We start from the raw sequence: 20177 nt of genomic DNA on the forward strand, positions 1-20177 counted from the left end.
ATAGGATCCTTAATTACCCGCCACACACACTGTTCTCTATTTTTGACCGGTTACCATCAGGCAGACGTTACAGAGCCTATGAGTGTAAGATCGACTGCCTCAAGCTCTCAGTCATCCCAACGTCTATCACACTACTCAATGAGGAAACATGTTGATTCGGCCATGTTTAACCTTTGCCCTTGGTTTTTAGGTTTTCATGCCATTTTTTTCTCTTTTCTTCATCTTTTATGTGTTATATTCTTTTAGTGTTTTATCACTTTAAGCGTTTTTAGGGCAGGTGAAAACTTCAACTCGCTTTTATTGTGCATTATAATTCTGGGGTCTCACACATATCTCCTTGTGCAGTGTTTTTTGCTGTTTGTTGCACAATGTACGGTTCTGCAGCCGCTGTAGCACTTTGGCACAAGAAGGATTTCCCCATCTGAGAAATAAAGCATATTTGATTTGATCTTTCCACAAATATATTTTTTAAATGTTGTAATGTATTTTTTAATGGTAACTGATCTTCCATCAGAGCTGCTGGCTGAACAGAACCTATAATACTCTTTTTTGGAGCGATGCCTCCGCTCTGTGGCCAATGATAGAAAATACGCCTGAATTGGGGTTTGAGTATTTACAGCCTTCAGCCGCTAGATGGCGACATACGCTCCGGCCACACATCTCGCGAGATTTGCAGCTCACGTCACTCGGAGTTTGTTTACAACCCAGGGACTTCCTGTCTGTGTGGAGCTGTGACGCACATCGAGCTAACCCGCTGTGTAGACGTCTCAGGTCGGCTCTTCAAGATGGGATGTGACGGTGGGACCATACCCAAAAGACACGAGTTGGTGAAAGGCCCGAAGAAAGTCGAGCAGGTTTGTTATGTTTGTTTAGTTTGAACTTTTTCTCCTTGTGACGATGTGGAAGTCTGTTAGTAGAATGCTAACCCTTAGCCAGCTAGCATGCTAGCGGCATTATTTTCTGCCTTTGATCTTGTAAACCATTAAATAAATTATACATCACATAATTAACCCATTTAATGTCCTGTCGAACTCGATATGTACACGAAGTTAAGCTAACAAGCTAGCTAACTGTCCTCAAAAATATATAAGCTAACCATTATAGGACATTCGTCATCGAGGGCAAAGCTAAAAGACTAATACTGTGAATCCTTTACGTAATTCATCTGTTAAGTGTGACACGTCATCCTGAGAAATTTGGTGAATATGAGACGCAGAAATCACAGTGTTTAGTAGATAGTGATTGAAAGCGTTGTAGTTGTAAAAGCAGTATTTGCATGTGTAGCATCACTGACAGAGCTCATGGACTCATGAGCTTGACTTTCTCCCTGGAATAGGATTTGATTGTAGTGCTTTGATTTTGCCTGCAGGTCGATAAAAATGCAGAGTTGGCCGCCAAATGGAAATACTGTGCCTTGAGCCAGGAGAGACTCCGACGTCCGATCGTGTCCTGCGACCTGGGAAGGTGAGGGTTGACTTCATGTCCATCTTCACTCAGGCTAAATCATCCGCCTTGTTACAACTGTAAAGTATAAATTGCTCCACGATGAAACTCGCAATGCACTAAACGTTTGAACTGTGCTATGTTTCAGGCTCTTTAACAAAGATGCAATCATCGAATATCTGCTGGATAAAACTGCAGAGAGACCCAACACTGAGACTGTTACACACATCCGTGGGATAAAGGTACTGCACAACGATGTCGCAAATATCTTCTGCAAAGTTTCCGATTTGTATTGGGGTTTATGCCCATGTGCATTTCTCCTAGATGTCCTGCGTGGTTTCATGCTTTTTTTACATGTTCATTCCTCCTGTCCATTTCCAGGACATAAAGGAGCTGAGCTTGACCGATAACCCTGAGTGGGAGGGAGAAAGAAGAAATGCCAAAGGAGACCGTTATGAGGACATCAACTGTGGCTTGTTTATTTGCCCTGTCGTTGGGTTGGAGATGAATGGCAAGCACAGGTAAACAACATAAAGAAGAAGAACCCAAGAATACTCATCAATCACAAACAAGAAATATTTTAAAGGAAGCCTCTCCATTCAATTGTGCGCAGCTGTAGACCCATTAACTTCCTCGCTCAGTGACATTTGATCACAATATTCCTTTAAATTCAGGATATCTCTATTTTTGTGTTTTCTACGGGCCTCTGTGTCTACTATGAGCTGTGTTATGATTTATTTGCTTGTATGACATTCAGTATTAAGTTAAAATAAGCTATACATTGTTATGTCACCAGTATCTTCTCACAAACACAGAAGAGCTTAGTTATGAATTGTGTTCACTTTGTACAGGTTAAAGCCAAAAAGAGAGAGACTGGGAAAGTTCAAGAAAGAAGCATTTCTCTTTTAATATAATTTTATTCATTATAATAATCAGTATATGTTTTCTTTTTCAGGTTTTGTTACCTGCAAACATGTGGCTGTGTCTTCTCCGAGCGAGCCCTGAAGGAGGTCAAGACAGAAATCTGCCATAAGGTGAGCGTTATTTCATCCTGTCTTTCCCTGTGGCTGTCACTCCTGTTTAACCATTCCCTCTTTTGTCTGTGTAGCCTGTAGTAACTTTGTAGATGATGTAACAATTTCACCGACACGAAGGACTTAATTACTGACTAACTCCCTCAAAATGCACATAGTTTATGGGATGACTTTACTCATCAGAATATGGCTACATATGGTTGCTTCCTGTACAATTGACAAAACTTGAGATATATATACCAGGGTTTCCCCCAGTGCTGTATAGGCCTGGCGGGCCGCCAGGCTTCCCCCCCGCCAGGCTAAGCGTCGATTGTTTTTTTTATTTAAAAAAAAAAAAAAAAAAATCTGTCATTCGCGCACATCAACAACACTTCACTTCCTCATTGAGCCCCGTTCACAGACATGGCCCCGATCCCCAAGCAACCATCCTATTGGTCCAAACAGTCACATGTCCCACCCAGACCCATTCACTGACCCTCGGACATCAGAACGCTCCTTCAACACAGTGTTTTACTGAACATACGTCACCTTCACTGACCGTCAGACATCAGAACGCTCCTTCAACACAGTGTTTTACTGAACATAAGTCAAACCCAAACATAAACCTAGTCCGTTACACGATTAGGCTGCAGCTATTTGGTTTTATTTATTTAAAAATAGGGTACTTCTTATTTCATACATTTTCCACAAATATGAGGAGGACTCAAATAGCCCTACAAAGTTCTGTGTTTAATTTATTTCAAAGTAGGCCGACACTTGCCTGTGTATTTTGTTTGTTTGTTATTTCGTTGCTTGTCTGTTTGAGTAGCTGGCTGAAAGCAAAGAAGTAGTAGGCTTACCTTTTATTGGTAACCAAACTGTTACGGTTCATTGTTTCTGAAATAAGAGGCCTGACTGCTATGTTAATGCAGCACAAAACAAAATGTAAACAAAGGCTCAAATATTAAAGTGCAAAACTGTAGGTTTAAACTAGCAACTCCAACTTGATAAAAATAAATAAAAAAGAGGGCTTATAAGTTAAGTCAGCAGTGCAACTCAAAAAGATATCAAAGTATCTATTTAACCCCTTTTCAAAATAAAAAAGTTAGGTGTGCATATTAAACAAAGTGCAACATGTTTAGAGTATAAGAAACAATGGTGTCCAGCTCAAAATCCGACTCGACTCAACACCCCCTCCCCCGCGGCTGCCTTCTAGCCATCCTACCACCAGGCTTAGCAAGTTTTCTGGGGGAAACCCTGTATACATTTAAATAAAATCGTACACTGCTGACAAAGTGTACTTTTTTAGGGCCCGAGCACCGAACAGAGTGAGACAGGGTGAGGCCTAGGGCTGCTTGATTATGGAAAAAATCATAATCACGATTATTTTGGACAAAAACAAAATCACGATTATTCAACGATTATTAATATGTGCCCTTATTTTTTTAAATGACTAACCGGAAGTACCAGTCACTTCCGGTTCTGGTAAACACCGATTACGGCTGCGTGTCTTATTCCTCCGTGAAACCATGCAGGATATCGGTGCCCGGTTCCATACAACAAAAAGGGGAGAATCGCGAGCTGACCCGCGCGGGTCCGGTGTGAACAGCCGGACGGCTGCACGCTGTAGAGCGGACGATGCGCGCCACGCGGCCGCTACACTGTGTGCTGCTGCTCGTCGGATTCGAAGAGTCGATCAGACGGGGCTGCCCTCCCTCTGCCATTTTCACTCGCGCTGTTTTTTAAATACCTCCGGTCCCGAAACACAAAACTCGCCTCCTTCACTTCACAGCTACTTGAGAGCGAGTGCCAGTCAGCGGGGCCGCGTTGAATGCTTTAGGGGAGGGACCGAATTGCGCATGCGCGTCTCTTTAGAAAAAAATGTCAAATAATCGTTTCAACTCGATTATAGTAGTTTGGAGATCGTTTGACCCAATAATCGTAATCACGAATATATTTCGATTAATTGAGCAGCCCTAGTGAGGCCCTATTTAAATTGTAAGGATTATTTTTATTATTATCATTATTATTTCAGGGCATAGACATGCTCAAATTCCGACCAAAGTTTGCAGGAAGTACGAAGCCCAAAAAAGTAAAAAGTTCTTGGACATCTGTAAATCATGTCGTATTTTTCAATCACAATATTGTTTGGTGAAAGCTTCCTGATACATTAGTGTTTGCTTTGGACGGTCTTCCCCTAAATGTCTAATTCTAACTTCAACCTGCAACATGCATGTACCTCTTTTTTTGATGTCTTCCATAAAAACGATGGTTATTAGCACAAACACTGTTTTCACACTTGTAATGAGGGGTGCTGTGTGTGAGCTGCACACTCCTGTCTTGTGTTGAGGAGCTACATCTTCACATGCAGCTTCCGCAGCTGTTGGGCTGACATTGCCTTTTCTGTCGTGTCACTTGTGTGAAACATTTCTGTCACCTCAACCGCATCCTTTGAGGTGATGGCTTGTTCTATTCAAAATTCAACACCCACAAAAGTAGACAAAAAAAACAAGCTAGGAAAGGAAAAAATACATTACCTGGGCTAGTCCTCTAACCTCTGTTTACTACTGTATATGCTTTTATATACAATAAATCAAATGGAAACGTATTTTATATCTGCTAACACAGTACACAGGGCTTTTATGTTTGAGAAAACTGGTGTTATTAGTGTATCTCATCTTGGCTCAAAAAGGAACTCTGGGCCTTGTTCACCAATATCTTCCTTAAAATTTCTGTTAAATTCTTTTAGAGGAAGATTTAAGCCTCAGCACAGAAATAAACTACGTTTTCAGAATTAACAGGTGTAATGGAAACCTTCACTGATCAGTGTCTAGCTTGTGATGTTACACTATTCGTGTTAACCCTGACTTCTGGAATCGCTTCCTCAACAACGTGTATGCTTAGAAACACCACAATGTAGTAGAACCTGATTTTTTTGTCTTTGGGGAGTTCCACTTTGAGCACCCTCGCTGAATGTGTAACCCTTAGTATTAACTAAGGCAACTCTAATCTGAGAAACTCTTTATTTCACATCTCAAGATAAATTTCGACCACACAGGTTACACTTGGATTAGAACATTTAAACTAAAAGCTGCAGCAGTCAAACTAGGTATATAGTCATGGGTACAGGTTAATGTCTGTCTCTCTTTTCAACCACTTTGTGACAGTGACACAATTTTGAATAATTGCAGTGTAAAGGATATAGAGTCACCCTGGTTTTATCTGTTATCTGAAGTGAAGTATATTAGCACAGATCAGTTTTACTTAGCAAGGAACAGATTCTGAAACCACAGTGCTCCATGGTTGAAATACAACTGACCTTAATTTTGAAGAAAATTATTTAAATTACCTTTTTGAATTGAGTATTCCTTTGTATTGTATTTTGGAAAGAAACAACTCCGGAATATAACCTCTACAATCACTCTGACTGAAGTTGCACACATTAAAGTGAACATTAGTATGAAGCAAAGAAAGAAAAAGAGAACAGAGCTTATTCTTGGATTTGTCTTTATTTCTTTACACCAGCTCCTTAATTCATTTAATAAGGATTTGACAGACATAAGTTTGTAAAACTGGACAACATACTGACAAAGATTGAATTGAACAACATTGCATATTTGATTAAATTAAACGATATTAAGTCTATATACAGTGGTTTATTCAATACTTTGTGTCTTCTAGTTGTTCCAAATGGTATTAGTTTTTGACTTGCATGTTTCTTATAAAGAGTCGAACACTTGCTCTGAATGCATTACGGTACAGCAAAGAGATTTCAATTCTCTGATTTATATAAATTATCCCCTTGTTATAAAAATAATATACAGGCAAATATATCAGTGAACCGTAGTCATGCGACAGACTTACGACATGTACAGTGCATCATCCCTTGGTTTTCAGCGCAGTATTTTCCTGCTCACACCTTTTGGAATTGCAAATCATCTGAACTGCATGTAGCCAGTCTTTTGCTGAGGATGTCAACAGCGAGTCATGCTTGAGCGCTGCTGTTAAAGTAGCTGCTGCTGCTTGAGTTGCTCCGTGTAGCCAGCAGCCATGATGGCTCTATGGGAACAGTCGACTGGCTGAGCACCTTGTTTCTGTGCCACTGCTCCAGACAGTCCAGCACCTCAGGAAAGGAGTCTCTCGCAAACTTATTGGCAAACATGCTGTTCCTTTCAATGATCCAAGGCAGGTCCTGTATTCCATAGATACAGATGCCTCGTACGTAGTGCCCTGGAAAGTAACATCAACATTATATTAGTGGTCTCAGTCTTTTGGACCCCGCTGTGTGTATTTCATTGCTAAATAAAAATCACATCTTCTACCAGTAAAAGATCGTATAAAGCACTGACTAAACCTATTACAGGGGACTTCATATCAAATTAATCCTCCTATCTGTTCTTCTGTTTAGTAAATCTTGAGTTATCTTAGCCAGTAAATGGTCCTATAATCCTGTTTGCAGACAAAAGGCCATATATAGGACCAAAAATGGACTGTCTTGGCAGTAAATGGTTGTTTACAAATTACGTAAGAGAATTTTTTTCATAGCACCAGGAATGAAGCTAGAACATAGTTAAGCCTTGTAGTACAGTTATTAATCAATAAATTAATACCTCTATAAATAGACATGCTCTGCAGTACTGTACCTTTGCAGCCGTTATGTGTACTCCCCTCTTGATCCTTCCACTTGATTGACCGGATGTCTCCTTCCCATTCTCCATTTATGTGGCTGCCTGGAGCTTCTTTAAACACATAATCAGATCATACAAATCATTGTTATACAAGATAATTGAATTCTTGGGGTTTCTGTAGCCCTCTTTGGGAGTGGTACATGCACAGCGTGGGAGAAAGAACAGGATGCTTCACATAGAAAAGCGAACTTGCTGGATAGTTTCCCTCCCTTGGAAGGCTCCTTCAAGAGATTTTGCACAGCTGAAATAGTAGATAAAATTCTACTTAATGAGTTTTACAGTATATAAACCTTGTTACACTCTCCCCCTCTAAACTGCACGAGTCTCTTGTTTGACATAGCAATATCAGTATTGATGGTTTCAAGTCTGGTGACATTTCAACTCAAGGATACATATTAGGCCGGTTCCCTTATCAAGACCATGTTTCTCCATTGGTGTAGGAGGAACATTTTATTGATCTCTTTGGGCTCAAGCATTACACAAGTGTGAGAAATGACAGCAACCTACAGTGTGCAACAATTGCAATTGTGGAAATTTAGGGGAAATTGTAACTGAATGTCCTTAAAATCTGTAAAAGAAAATGTTAATGACTGCTCATTTCGAATCCAGGACTCTTATGGGAATATTAACAGTTGGTTGCATTGAGGTAATCAGCCGGTGGATCTAATTCTCAAGTCGGGTGCCATTAAATCATCGCTGAAGGGCACAACAAGATAAATTAATTAAACAAGCACCAGTCAAACTTCAAAAGAATAAAAAGTAAGTGCGAAGTGTTGTTTCCTTCATGTATTACAAACAGAAAACAGAGAGTTCAAGTGAATGTTCTAGTAGATCTAGATCTAGTACACTCTCATCCTTCACTGGGCCCCTCAGGGCTGCATCCTTTCCCCACTTTTGTTCTTCTTGAACACTAATGACTAACGCCAGACCAATTAGGTGCTTAATGGCATAAGACTGGTCTGATCTTTGATTCTTTAATGGTCAGCTTATTACACAGTAAAGAGCAGAGTCATGGTCCAGTGGTAGATGAATTTGTCTGTTTAATGAACAGTCTTTCCTAGCACTGATTTTGTCTGAAGACCAAAGAGAAGTTCTGGCCTTTCATAAGAGAGTTTCTTCTTTTGCTCTATACATTATTAAAGGGAACCGGGGACAGAGGTCCAGTAGTACAAATACAAGTCTGCTTCTGCCTGGGATTGTTGGAACATTATCAACTGGTAGAGAACCGAACTTTTACTAATCAGAGCAACGAAATGTGTAACATACCTCAGAGAAGAATATGAGAAACTATATCTTGCGGTATGTGTAATACTATTTCGATAGCTGATAGAATCTTTCAGATAAATGGCTGTGATTGGCCCATCCAGCTTCAGGACATATGGAATTCGGTCTAAATGAGGAGGGAGCATACCTGTCTGGGAGAGGGAATAAATGTGAGCTTGCTGACTGACCACTTGTAACCAGAGGTCATTTTATTGGACTCTCAGCACTGTTTTTGTATAGGGTTGCAAAAGATACATGAGGTAAATGCATCAGCTTTTGGCTTTAACAAATATTTTTTGGCCTTTGATTAGCTGAGGATGTGATTCGATGCCTCCTCTTCTTTACTTTCCTTATTTAAATTCTCTTGTCATACTGATATGAGTGAATTTTTGACTACCTTACTTTTGGCCTTAACCTGTATACTAATGATTCTTTGTGTAGGTATGTAAATAAGTACCCTGGGACAATGAAGTGTTACTTTACTCTACTATACCAACAGTCAAATGTGCAGTTTGACCTTTGATTGTATTGTGTTTCAGCTCCCGAGTGTTTACCTATTATAATCAGACCAGTTAATAATTAATAGCTTTATACTGGTATTTGTTGGGCAGAAAAGTAATGTTAGCAGCAGTGGGAGCGTGTTTGTGTAACAATTCAAAACAAAGACTACCTTTGACGTGGTTGAGTGTCACGAAGTAGTGCTCATCTGGGCTGAACGTGTCTTTGGACCACTCCAAGAGATCCTGTGCTATTGGGCTTTTTAGAACAAAATAGACAAAGGGCCTCGTGAGAGCATAGTAGGCTGTTCCAAAGTAAACTTGCAGATTATGTGGAGGAGGACTTTTCTTCAGCCCCATCCTTTTCAGAACAACATGTAAGCCTGTGATCTCAAGGTGCTCAAACTCTGTCCTGTGCCTCATATGCACCGGCTGCTTCACCCCAGGCGTCATGTTTCTGTCCCTCCACTCTTTGCTCTGCATGTACTGCACCAGTTCCAGGTTGCTTTTGACAGGGAAATCCTGTCCACACAGATTCACCACCTTCCTCCAGCCTATCTTGGACTGGGCAAGATCCCTCATGCAGTTCACATCTGCTTGCAGACGGGAAAACCCAGCGTAGGTCACCGTCTCGCTGTGGCTGGAGAGGAAAGTGTTTTGAAAGCAGCTGACTAGCTTCCGTATGGCCTCCTGGTACTCCCATGGAGCCTTAGCATCCACATGAATACAGTAGACATTCTGTGGCATGTAAATGGCCCGCAGCAGGCGCACAAAAACCTCCAGCTCTTTGTGAACAGTCAAAATAAATGCTAAAGGGTAGTCTTCCTCCTCACGGCTCAGAGGTCTTGTGATGAAGTGCAGCTCTCTGGCCAAATTGGAACACTGCAGTTGACTATTCAGGATATAGCTTTCCACCTGCAGACAAGAATAATACAATACAACTTTTATTAAAGCTTAATTTTACTCATATAACTTTTAAAGGGTCTCTACTGGTGTTTGTCAGTATACTCATTTTTCTTTCCTGAGTTAGCTTCCCTGCCCCTTAATGTTTATTTCACAATGGCAGAAAGAAGATAGACAACTAGAAAATTCCTCCTGCCGAGAAATTTCAAATGGGTGGCTAGTGCTTGCTGCTGGCTCCAGAAAAAGTCTTTTTAAAGCTGCATGTTACATGATCAAGGTTGGGAAGAGAGAGAGACACAGACTGGCTGCTTTATGAGAGAGAGAAAATGTACCAGTTTAGAAGAGAAACCCAGATAGAGAGAGAAAGACAGACTGACTGGTTTAAAAGAGAGCGAGGCAGACTTGATTTAGGTGGTGCTATCACTATCACTGCATACACACTCATAGATCTCTTCAGGTTAGTGCTCTGATGAGTCTGGAATTTGGGACCGATTGCTCACTTCATCTTCACACTGACCAGTTGATGGCGCTATCACTATCACTGCATACAGCCGTGGCCAAAAGTTTTGAGTGACACAAATATACATTTTCACAAAGTCTGCTGCCTCAGTTTTTATAATGGCAATTTGCATATACTCAAGAATGTTATGAAGAGTGATCAGATGAATTGCAATTAATTGCAAAGTCCCTCTTTGCCAAGAAAAGGAACTAAATCCCCAAAAAAACATTTCCACTGCATTTCAGCCCTGCCACAAAAGGACCAGCTGACATCATGTCAGTGATTCTCTTGTTAACACAGGGGAGAGTGTTGATGGGGACAAGTCTGGAGATCACTCTGTCATGCTGATTTAGACAGAATAGCAGACTGGAAGCTTTAAAAGGAGGGTGATGCTTGAAATCATTATTCTTCCTCTGTTAACCATGGTTACCTGCAAGGAAACACGTGCAGTCATCATTGCTTTGCACAAAAAGGACTTCAGAGGCCAGGATATTGCTGCCAGGTAGATTGCACCTGAATTTATCATTTATTGGATCATCAAGAACTTCAAGGAGAGAGGTTCAATTATTGTTAAAAAGGCTTCAGGGCGCCCGAGGACGTCCAGCAAGCGCCAGAACCGTCTCCTAAAGTTGATTCAACTGCAGGATCGGAGTACCACTAGTGCAGAGGTTGCTCAGGAATGGCAGCAGGCAGGTGTGAGTGCACCTGCACGCACAGTGAGGCGAAGACTTTTGGATGATGGCCTGGTGTCAAGAAGGGAAGCAAAGAAGACACTTCTCTTCAGGAAAAACATCAGGGACAGACTGATATTCTGTCAAAGGTACAGGGATTGGACTGCTGAGGACTGGGGTAAAGTCATTTTTTCTGATGAATCCCCTTACCGATTGTTTAGGGCATCTGGAAAAAAGCTTGTCTGGAGAAGAAAAGGTGAGCGCTACTATCAGTCCTGTGCAGTGCCAACAGTAAAGCAACCTGAGAACATTAATGTGTGGGGTTGCTTCTCAGCCAAGGGAGTGGGCTCACTAACAATTTTGCCAAAGAACACAGCCATGAATAAAGAATGGTACCAAAACATCCTCGGAGAGCCACTTCTCTCAACCATCCAATAACCGTTTGGTGAGGAACAATGCCTTTTCCAGCATGAAGGAGCACCTTGCCATCAAGCGAAAGTGATAACTAAGTGGCTCGGGGAAAAAAACATCAAAATTTTGGGTCCGTGGCTAAGAAACTCCCCAGACCTTAATCCCATTGAGAATTTGTGGTCAATCTTCAAGAGGCGGGTGGACAAACAAAAACCCACAAAATATGACAAAGTCCAAGCATTGATTATGCAAGAATGAGCTGCCATCAGTCAGGATGTGGCCCAGAAGTTAATTGACAGCATACCAAGGTGAATTGCAGAGGTCTTGAAAAAGAAGGGTCAACACTGCAAATATTGACTCCTTGCATAAACTTAATGTAATTGTCAATAAAATCCTTTGACACTTGTAATTATACTTCAGTATACCATAGTAACTTCTGATAAAAAGATCTGAAAACATTGAAGCAACACACTTTGTGAAAACCAATACTTGTGTCATTCTCAAAACTTTTGGCCATGGCTGTACACACTCATAGATGTGTTCAGGATTGGGCTCCGATGAAGAGCCAATCACATTGTTGTTCAAAATCATAGAAAGTTGTATATTTATAGAGTTAAAAAGTCCCCCTCTGAAAAACAAAGAAAAATCAATGTTAAAGCTCTGCCTACACCTGGACTTGACCTCACCACCTCTGAGTCACTGTCCAACTGATCTACCCCCTGCACTAACTACAGAGTTGATCAATACCCTTGAGGTAGTTAATATAAAGATCCCACTGTCTCCCTTTCTCCCTTTGGCCCCTCCCTCTGCGTGTGTATCCTCACTAACGACCGCACCTGTGTCAGAGAATGTCGCGAACAAAATGCAAATTCTATTATTCCTATCTGTGTAATGAAACAGCGTGAGAATCACACGACTTTGGATGAACGAGCAGATATCTATATTATTGGTTAGTCAAAAAATGAGGCCGTGTGAGGAAGTTAGAAACGTACTGCTCATTCCAAAAATATCATCCGAAAATTAACATGGGACCCAATGGGGCAGATATATTTCTACACTCTAGAGCTCTCCTCAAACAAATGCTTGTTACTCAAAAACCTTAATTCCTATCTGTAAAATGAAAACATTTTGAGAATCCCAAGACTTTAAAGAACAACCAGGTTTTGGTGAGAGTTAAGAAATGGGCCTGTGGGCGCGAGTTATGATTTATTTTTCCGTTTTGCTTTTTCCAGACATTTCTGTAAAAATTAAAATTAGAGCCAATGGGAGTCTGTGCCGGAAATAATTCCTCGACGGAAATATAGCTCCGAGAGATTTGAGAGTGACATGTCTGCGAAAGAAACTACTTCTTCTTGGTTTTGATCCAAAAATCATTTATATTTATTATAGTGGTACCCATAATAAAGAAAAACGTACCTGGCAGTCACGGCGGAGCCATTCGTCTCCTATCTCAGTGCCGGGCAGGACAGCTTCACATTCAGGGCAAAAGGGCCTGCAGCTTGAAGGCTCTGAAGGCTTGGGTGCTGTCGGTATACTGACCCTCAAGTAAATAACGGAACAAATAATAATACTCATTCCCAGGCATAACAGGAAGCTGCATTTTGCCCCTTCAAGCTGCCACATAATAGCCCCACTTCACCTTAGCCAGAAAGCACCACCAGAGATACAACTCCTGCAAAAAAGACATTTAGATTGGTTATTTTCATTCAGGTTCTGAACCCCAAGGGATGTTGAATAGGGTTAATTATGTAGGTTAGCACTAATAGATGACAGTTTGTAGGTGGAAAAGAAATATAGTTTAGTGCACCAGATTTAGTCAGAGACAACTGGCCTCCTTCACTAATATGTGAGCAGAAATGTTCTTACTCTCCGCAGAATATAGTTGTGTGTGTTTGTATATATATACACATATCCATTTTCGTAAGATTTTCCTAATCAATCTGGAATAATTCTCACCTGTAAAGAGATGTTTTGACTCCACTACTCCAACAAAAACCCAAGATGAAACCGATTCCAAGCAAAAACTAAATATTTTAAGTCTGGGTCTTTGAAAATATTCGTTGGTTTTCTTTGGATACGGAACCATATATTTTTTTTTAAGTTTAACAAATAACTGATGTTTATTTATTTGCTCGAAATAATGTAAGTGAAGTTGGCTCACTGAATAAAAAAATAATTTAAAAACTCAGGACCTACATCTGCAAGGCACAACATATAGCATAAATAAACATACAACATTTTTGTGAGATTTTAGATAGCCAAATGGTTTCAAACCGATTTCAAAATCATTTACACGTCTGCTTCCTGATAACCTACAATGCATGTAACCTACAATGCATGTTGTTAAACTATGTAGTATTGTTATGTTTTTGCATTTAATAGCCTAGGAAGGACATTATACTTGCCATTTATAGTCCTTATTAAGTTACTATGTGATGTGTAATAAGGTTAGCATTTGTATGCCTAATTCACAAACTTGACATCTTAATACTTCAGTCTTATTATTTAGTGTCTTTATTGACAATTAACCCTAATTTTACTGTAAGTGACATTCAGGGTTATTTACTAACAAACCAGCTACTACCCTACACGCAATAAGGAAGAATTTGCGGCTCGCCTAACCTCAATGTTACGGATACTAATTGATATTCTTTGTGATAATATATATTTTTTACCTTATTACTACACAGTGTGTCAAGAAAAAAATCCAAAGGGTAGGCAGTTACCTCAGAGGCAGTTCAGTCTGTAGTCCGTATGATGAAGAAGCAAACCGACATCAGAGGCCTGTTCCAAGCATTGTGTCACCGAAACAGATATTCCACATGTCTTGTTACCATCAATCCAGAGTACAACAAAGAACACAAGTCATCCCCATCATGAGCAGCAACAGCAGCGATGACAGCAGGAGCAGATTCTGTCGTGCGTCTGAGCCAAACTGGTTCGTTAGTGTGATCTCTGCGTGATATTTCTCTCCGGTTGTATTGAGTCACTTTCCCCCACATCCCCATGAGATTGAGTCAGTCCCTGCCTGGTTACCAGCAATAACGCACACACCTGACACACAGGCACAGTCGTACCTTATGCACCCGCCCCCTCGCTCTCGCTCTCTCTCTCTCTCTCTCGCCTCTGTCTCTGTCTCTGTCTTTCTCTGAGAGGTTTTAACCACTCTCCTCCCCCATACAGCTCCCTAATCACTGGTGGGTTGGTTCTTCACATAGTTTTTTCTCAGTTTCCCTTTTCTCTCTCAGATGTGTTAAATTCCAGTCCATCTCCCCAGTTGAAGGTGCACCTATCAAACTCCTCCGAGTGCCACCACCAGTTAATCTGTTTTGTTCACCTTCTCGTCGTCCTTTCGGGTAAAGAAAACGTTCTGGTCGACTTGTGCACTGACTCGATGATAAGGTGCTCAGCTCACCAGTGGCCTGTGTCATTGTGGGCAGTAGCAACAGCAGAGTGACTGACTTCAGAGCAGCGCCCACTGAATTTATTTGCTGCTTGGTCAGCTCCTGAGATTATCCCTCTTGTGTTGAACAGAGCACATGGCTGGAGTTCACACCCACTGAGGCCGCATTACGGCCACACAATAGATCCCCTGCTGGTAACTCTGGGTTTGATATTTGTGCTTGTTTATGGTTGTGTTTTCCCTTGTACTTGTAAAGATTTACAAACTCTTGATAAATTAACTCATGTGTCATCCAGGTCGTCAATAATATACTGTCTGTAAACCTTTAAATGGCTTAATCCACCTCATGAATCAGTTGCACTTGCGTAGGTAAATCCCAGACTACTAAAACCCCCAAAACAGAAAGATTTCTAGATATAACTCGATTACAAAAACAGAGAAGGCTCATATTGTTTTATTCTTGCTGATAGTGTACAATGCAGTGTGACTGTGAGTTGCTTTGCCATCTTTGGTCAATGAAGTCTCCTGAATATCATCATTTCTGACTGACCAGCTGAATTTGCATGTTTACTTTGCATCAGTTGAATACTAATGTGGGTCTCTTGAACTCCAAATATGTCTTGGGATTTCCATCAGGCAGTATAAACAAGCTAATGCTTTGCAAGTGAAAGTAGGAGTACATGTTCCTACCTGTTGTGCACAGAGTTGTTCCGCTTAATTTTGTGTTCTTTGGAAATATGCTCTTTCCACAGAATACATTTGAAACAGATATTGCTCCACAATGGCACAATATGTGACGCAGTAGTACATTTAAAAAAAATCAACATCTTGAGACCTGATGTTTCCTGAGTTCAACTTGTGATTTAAGATATCACAACATTTATATTCTATCTATATATGTCCATGCAGTTAACCAAGGCGTCATGTTTGTTCTACAGTGTGGGGACCCGTTCAAACACGAGAACATTGTATTTCTCAATGGGTCCAAGGAGGAGGGGGAGAAGCTGAGGGAGAAGATGGAAGCAAAGCGAGCCAGCGCCAAAACAAAGGTGAGTTAAAATAAGTATTTGAATAACAAATAATCCAAGATGATAAAATAATAATCTGTGGTTGCAGTTGATAAACTTGACCATTGTATGTGTGTCTTGAGAATGATTTGCATGTACCCCTTCTAATCAGTACATCTCCTTTCCTGTTTTAGAAATCAAAGAAGAGCAAAGAAGCTGAAACTGTGTCTACACCAGCAGGTTTGTGTAAAGCCTGTTGGAGGCATCATTTATTTTGTTGAGATAGATCACATCAGCATTTACATAAACAAAATCCAGCTGCTAACAAAACCCCGGAGCCTTTCCTCCTTGTTTATTTGAATACCTGTTTTGAATGTGCTTTAGTGGAGTTTGGTGGATATCCCAAACACTTATCTCACATGAAATACAGATACTCAGTAAATACTAAGAACACGGTGATGTGATATAACTTGGGGTAAGTAACCTGGATCCTAACACATCTCATCTCCTGATTTGTATTGTGTTAGGTGATGGTCTAAATGATGGTTGAATTTATTTCATCATGTCTATTTTATTAAACACACCTTCTCTTAGTGCTTTTTAGGGAAGTTAGATCCGAGAACTCCACTATTGTTTGTCCTCAGAAAGCATTGGCATGACTTCCTGTTCAGTTTGAGGACAATCAAAGGATTTCTCCTCGCAAGTGAACAGGACATTGGCTGAAAGGCACTCGATGCTGCTTTGTGTTACTTGAGTCAAAACGTAGAAATCTTTGGACAAATTGTGATTCCTCCGAGAACATTGAATTATTCTCCGTCTTAATAAAATTGTCCTATTCTGGTTCCCTCCCTCTCACGAGCTGTAGTCAGGGTAACTGGTCATGTAGCTTATACTTTGCTTTAATTAATACAGACAAACAAAACTATAATGTAAACTTTAAGTGAATATATTGGTTTCATTCCCCAGAACTTTTCAGTCTAGAATTTTTTGTATAACTTATCAAAATCAAGTGAAAAAAACAACTTAAATGGTTTAAAATTATAGAAATTATTAATGCATCAGTGTGCACAATCTTTAAGTAATAATTGATGAAGCATGTTTTTGTGATTGGAATATATCAGCTCGACACATATTGACTGAGCAGTATTTTCCACATTTCACTTCACGGGTCACCTCAGTTTGAGGCTCTTGCTGGTTCGTTCCGTATCTTAAATCCTCTTTTGCGGTTGCCATTTTTTATTTATTTTTCTCCCTGTGAGAAAAAGCTTCCATCTTGTGATCCTATCCCATGGACTAGCCACACTAAGAATACTGGAGATTTTGTTTTAACACATATGGAGCAACCAGCGCTTGACAAGAATACTTGCAGCTCCTTTATTGTTGCCACAGGCCTCTTGGCAGCCTGACCAGTTTCCTCCTCGTCTGTTAATCTGTTTTGGAGGAACATCCTGATCTTGGTGGCATATTTTTCCCCTCGTTGATCATTGTCTTCACTGTATTACCTGGTGTATCTGATGCCTTTGAAAGTATTTTGTTCCACTGGGGATTATGGCTTTTGTAGTAGGATGCCATTAACCCTAGAACACCATCACTAACGTGGGATACATTTTACTCAATATAATATACCCGATGAAAAATACTTCTTATCAAAATATATTAATGTACAATACATGGCAATTTGAAGTACTCTTCTTTTATTTTCCCCGATACAACATCCCATAAAACCAAAAAAAGGATACAACATCCCATAAAACCAAAAAAAGGTATCATGGGGGGAACTTATAAAAAGGCTCTAAAATTAGTGAAAAATTAGGTAGTCGTTAAAGAAAAATTCCTAAAAAAATAAATAATAGAGCTGTTCCTGGGACATGTCCGGTGAAGGCACAGTCTCCCTCCATCATTTACAACTTATATCTAGGGCTGGGCAAGTTAACTCGTTTTAATCGAGTTAACTCAAGTGATGAGTTAACTCGATTGTTTATCCGCCAATTTTTTTTTTTTTTCCTGTTCTGCAGCATTATTTTCTTTTTTCCTGTTCTGCAGCAGTCAGCAACAGACCTTCACAAAATAAAAGCCTGACTTTCACAATAAAACAATAAATAATCAAACCTGAGTGAATACGAGATAAAATAATTACTCGAGTTAACTCATCACTTGAGTTAACTCGAGTTAACTCCATTGAAACGAGTTAACTTGCCCAGCCCTACTTATATCATATTCAACAAATATTTTACCCTCTATCACTAACATTGGTTAAAAATTGAAAAACCAGGGATGGGAGCAGGATACTAGCCGACCTTCTATGACGTGAGTGAGCAGACTGAAGCTACTCAAGGACCAATGCCACTCAGACAGCAGCAACACAATGGCAAACCCATGACCACACTCGCTCGGTTAAAAAACACCTGACGTTAGTGTTCTAGGGTTAAGAATATAGAAACTTGTTTTAATGTTCTGATTGATCGGTGGGTATCCTCTGTAAACTGTTTGCCTTTAAGTTATGTCTTTACCGAGGCAAAGTCCAGAGAGCATTCAAAAATAGTTTGTCCAAATTTCAAATCATAAGCAATATGGAAGAAGGAGTTTTCCTGGGCTGGGCTCAGCCTTAGAGATAGGGTGTGGAGTTCCGACCTCCTGGGGGACTCGTAGTAGAGGCGCTGCTCCTTCACAAATCAACAGGCTGAAAGGAAATTAAATAACAAAATAAGGAGAGACAAACTTAGGTAAACCTGATCCCATTTTAGGTCTTACTCCCTTCCTTTCTTGTCTTTGCCCTGTTTTTCTTTGTGCTAATCTTCCTGTTTTTTTCTTTTGCCAGTTCTCGCCCCAGACGTGGCTGGACCCTCCACAACCTCCAGCTCTGCTGAAGACACAAAGTCTGAAGACACAAAGTCCTCAACCAAGAGGTCCTTCCAGAAAATGGAGGAGAGGTCTGAAGTCTTCAAGTCCCTGTTCACGACCCACAGCTCCGCCAAGCGCACTAAAGATCAGACATCGAACTGGGTTACCCATACCCCGTATCACTTCTAGTAGCTCTCACCCAGTAAAGCAGAGGCCACCATTTTTAGATTGCTCCAGAAATTTTGACCCATTTACGATAGATTACTGATGAATCTGGTTCAGCAAACCCAGCTCACACACACACACACACACACACACACACACACACACGCACACACGCACACACGCAATCCAACTGTCCTTACAATGAGAATTTGGCGCTAAAAAAAATCCAAAGACGAGTTTGTGCAAACATATACACAGACACACACATACAGTCACACACACATTACCCTCATGACCTTTTAATAATGCCATCACTATGTGGACCCATTCCCTCCGTGTCTCTCCGATCCCCAGCAGCTCAGTGTTTACTTGTTGTGAACATTTTGTTAATGGCTCCCCAAGCTGTCCAGACTCTTTGTTTTGTCTCCTAATGCCTCCCCCACGTATTCCCCTCCATCAGTGTGTCCTAAGGCACCGGTGCTTTGAGAATTGATGCCAGGGTGACTCCATTATCACTGTCACTCTGACGTCTCCTAGTGGACAGCCTATATATAGGCTTGATGTCACTCGCCATTGTCACAGGTCCATATCTCTATAGCAGCTCCTAATGGGTGTTCTTTTTTTAAAATTATTTTCTTCAGACAGTTGGACTTTCAAAAATGTTCTGTTCTTCTTGTTTCAGTTGGACAGCGAATGTCAAAATAAATTTTCTATTCAAGTGCATAGTTTGTCACAATGATTTCCACAGCCTGTATTAATGTTTTGTGCCGTGTATATTAGAAATACAAGGCGGTACTAATTGCCGTTATTTGGTGTTGCTTCTGTAACCTGATGCCTGGTTACACAGAGCTAGCAAGTGCAATGTAGAGCAATTATTTCCTGTGATGACGGCAGCTGCAGCAAATCCCTGTTGTGCATTTCACAGGGAGATCCACACTAAAAACAAACCATACAAATATCTTACCACATGCAGCAGATTCCATGTGCTCAGGTGTAAGAGGTGTGATGTTGTGAGGGTTAGTTTTCAGTGTGATGATGAGGAGAAGCAGCTGACGGCATCGGAGTCGGTCGAAACGACTAAAACCGACATTGTCTTCTTGGCGTCAAAAACATGTTGTCCCATGAGTATCCTTCAGTGTTTTCTAAAGATACAAGCAGATCAATAACAGCCGATTTCTCAGACAGGGTCACTGGTGGAGGAACCAGATATTTTATGTAAAAGTGATGGTACTCTATCTCCTCACCACTATGCCGATGGAGGGGTGGGTGAAGTGTTTGTGTCCACAACACACTTTTGGAGTTTCAGGGATAAATAGAGTTGCAGCTGAATCCAACACAATTGAAGTTAATGGTTAACGATTCTTCAAATGTAA

At 40.6% G+C, this 20177-nt stretch overlaps 2 protein-coding genes across 2 annotated transcripts; one reads left to right on the forward strand and one right to left on the reverse strand.

The window, feature by feature from the left end:
• The first annotated feature begins 717 nt into the window (after nucleotides 1-717).
• On the forward strand, nucleotides 718-19522 carry rtf2 (replication termination factor 2). Its single transcript, XM_061069358.1, has 8 exons — nucleotides 718-854; nucleotides 1370-1464; nucleotides 1592-1685; nucleotides 1825-1964; nucleotides 2399-2477; nucleotides 15730-15840; nucleotides 15993-16038; nucleotides 18617-19522. Exons 1-8 carry the CDS (start codon nucleotides 786-788, stop codon nucleotides 18826-18828), a joined length of 846 nt encoding a protein of 281 aa, XP_060925341.1. The 5' UTR covers nucleotides 718-785; the 3' UTR covers nucleotides 18829-19522.
• On the reverse strand, nucleotides 6442-13011 carry gcnt7 (glucosaminyl (N-acetyl) transferase family member 7). Its single transcript, XM_061070627.1, has 4 exons — nucleotides 12805-13011; nucleotides 9078-9819; nucleotides 7100-7195; nucleotides 6442-6686 (listed from the first exon to the last, which is right to left on the reverse strand). The coding sequence occupies exons 1-4, from the start codon at nucleotides 13009-13011 to the stop codon at nucleotides 6442-6444; spliced, it is 1290 nt and encodes a 429-aa protein (XP_060926610.1).
• Nucleotides 19523-20177: the final 655 nt, after the last annotated feature.

The sequence above is a fragment of the Limanda limanda genome, chromosome 4 (assembly GCF_963576545.1).
Source record: "Limanda limanda chromosome 4, fLimLim1.1, whole genome shotgun sequence".
Lineage (NCBI taxonomy): Eukaryota > Metazoa > Chordata > Actinopteri > Pleuronectiformes > Pleuronectidae > Limanda > Limanda limanda.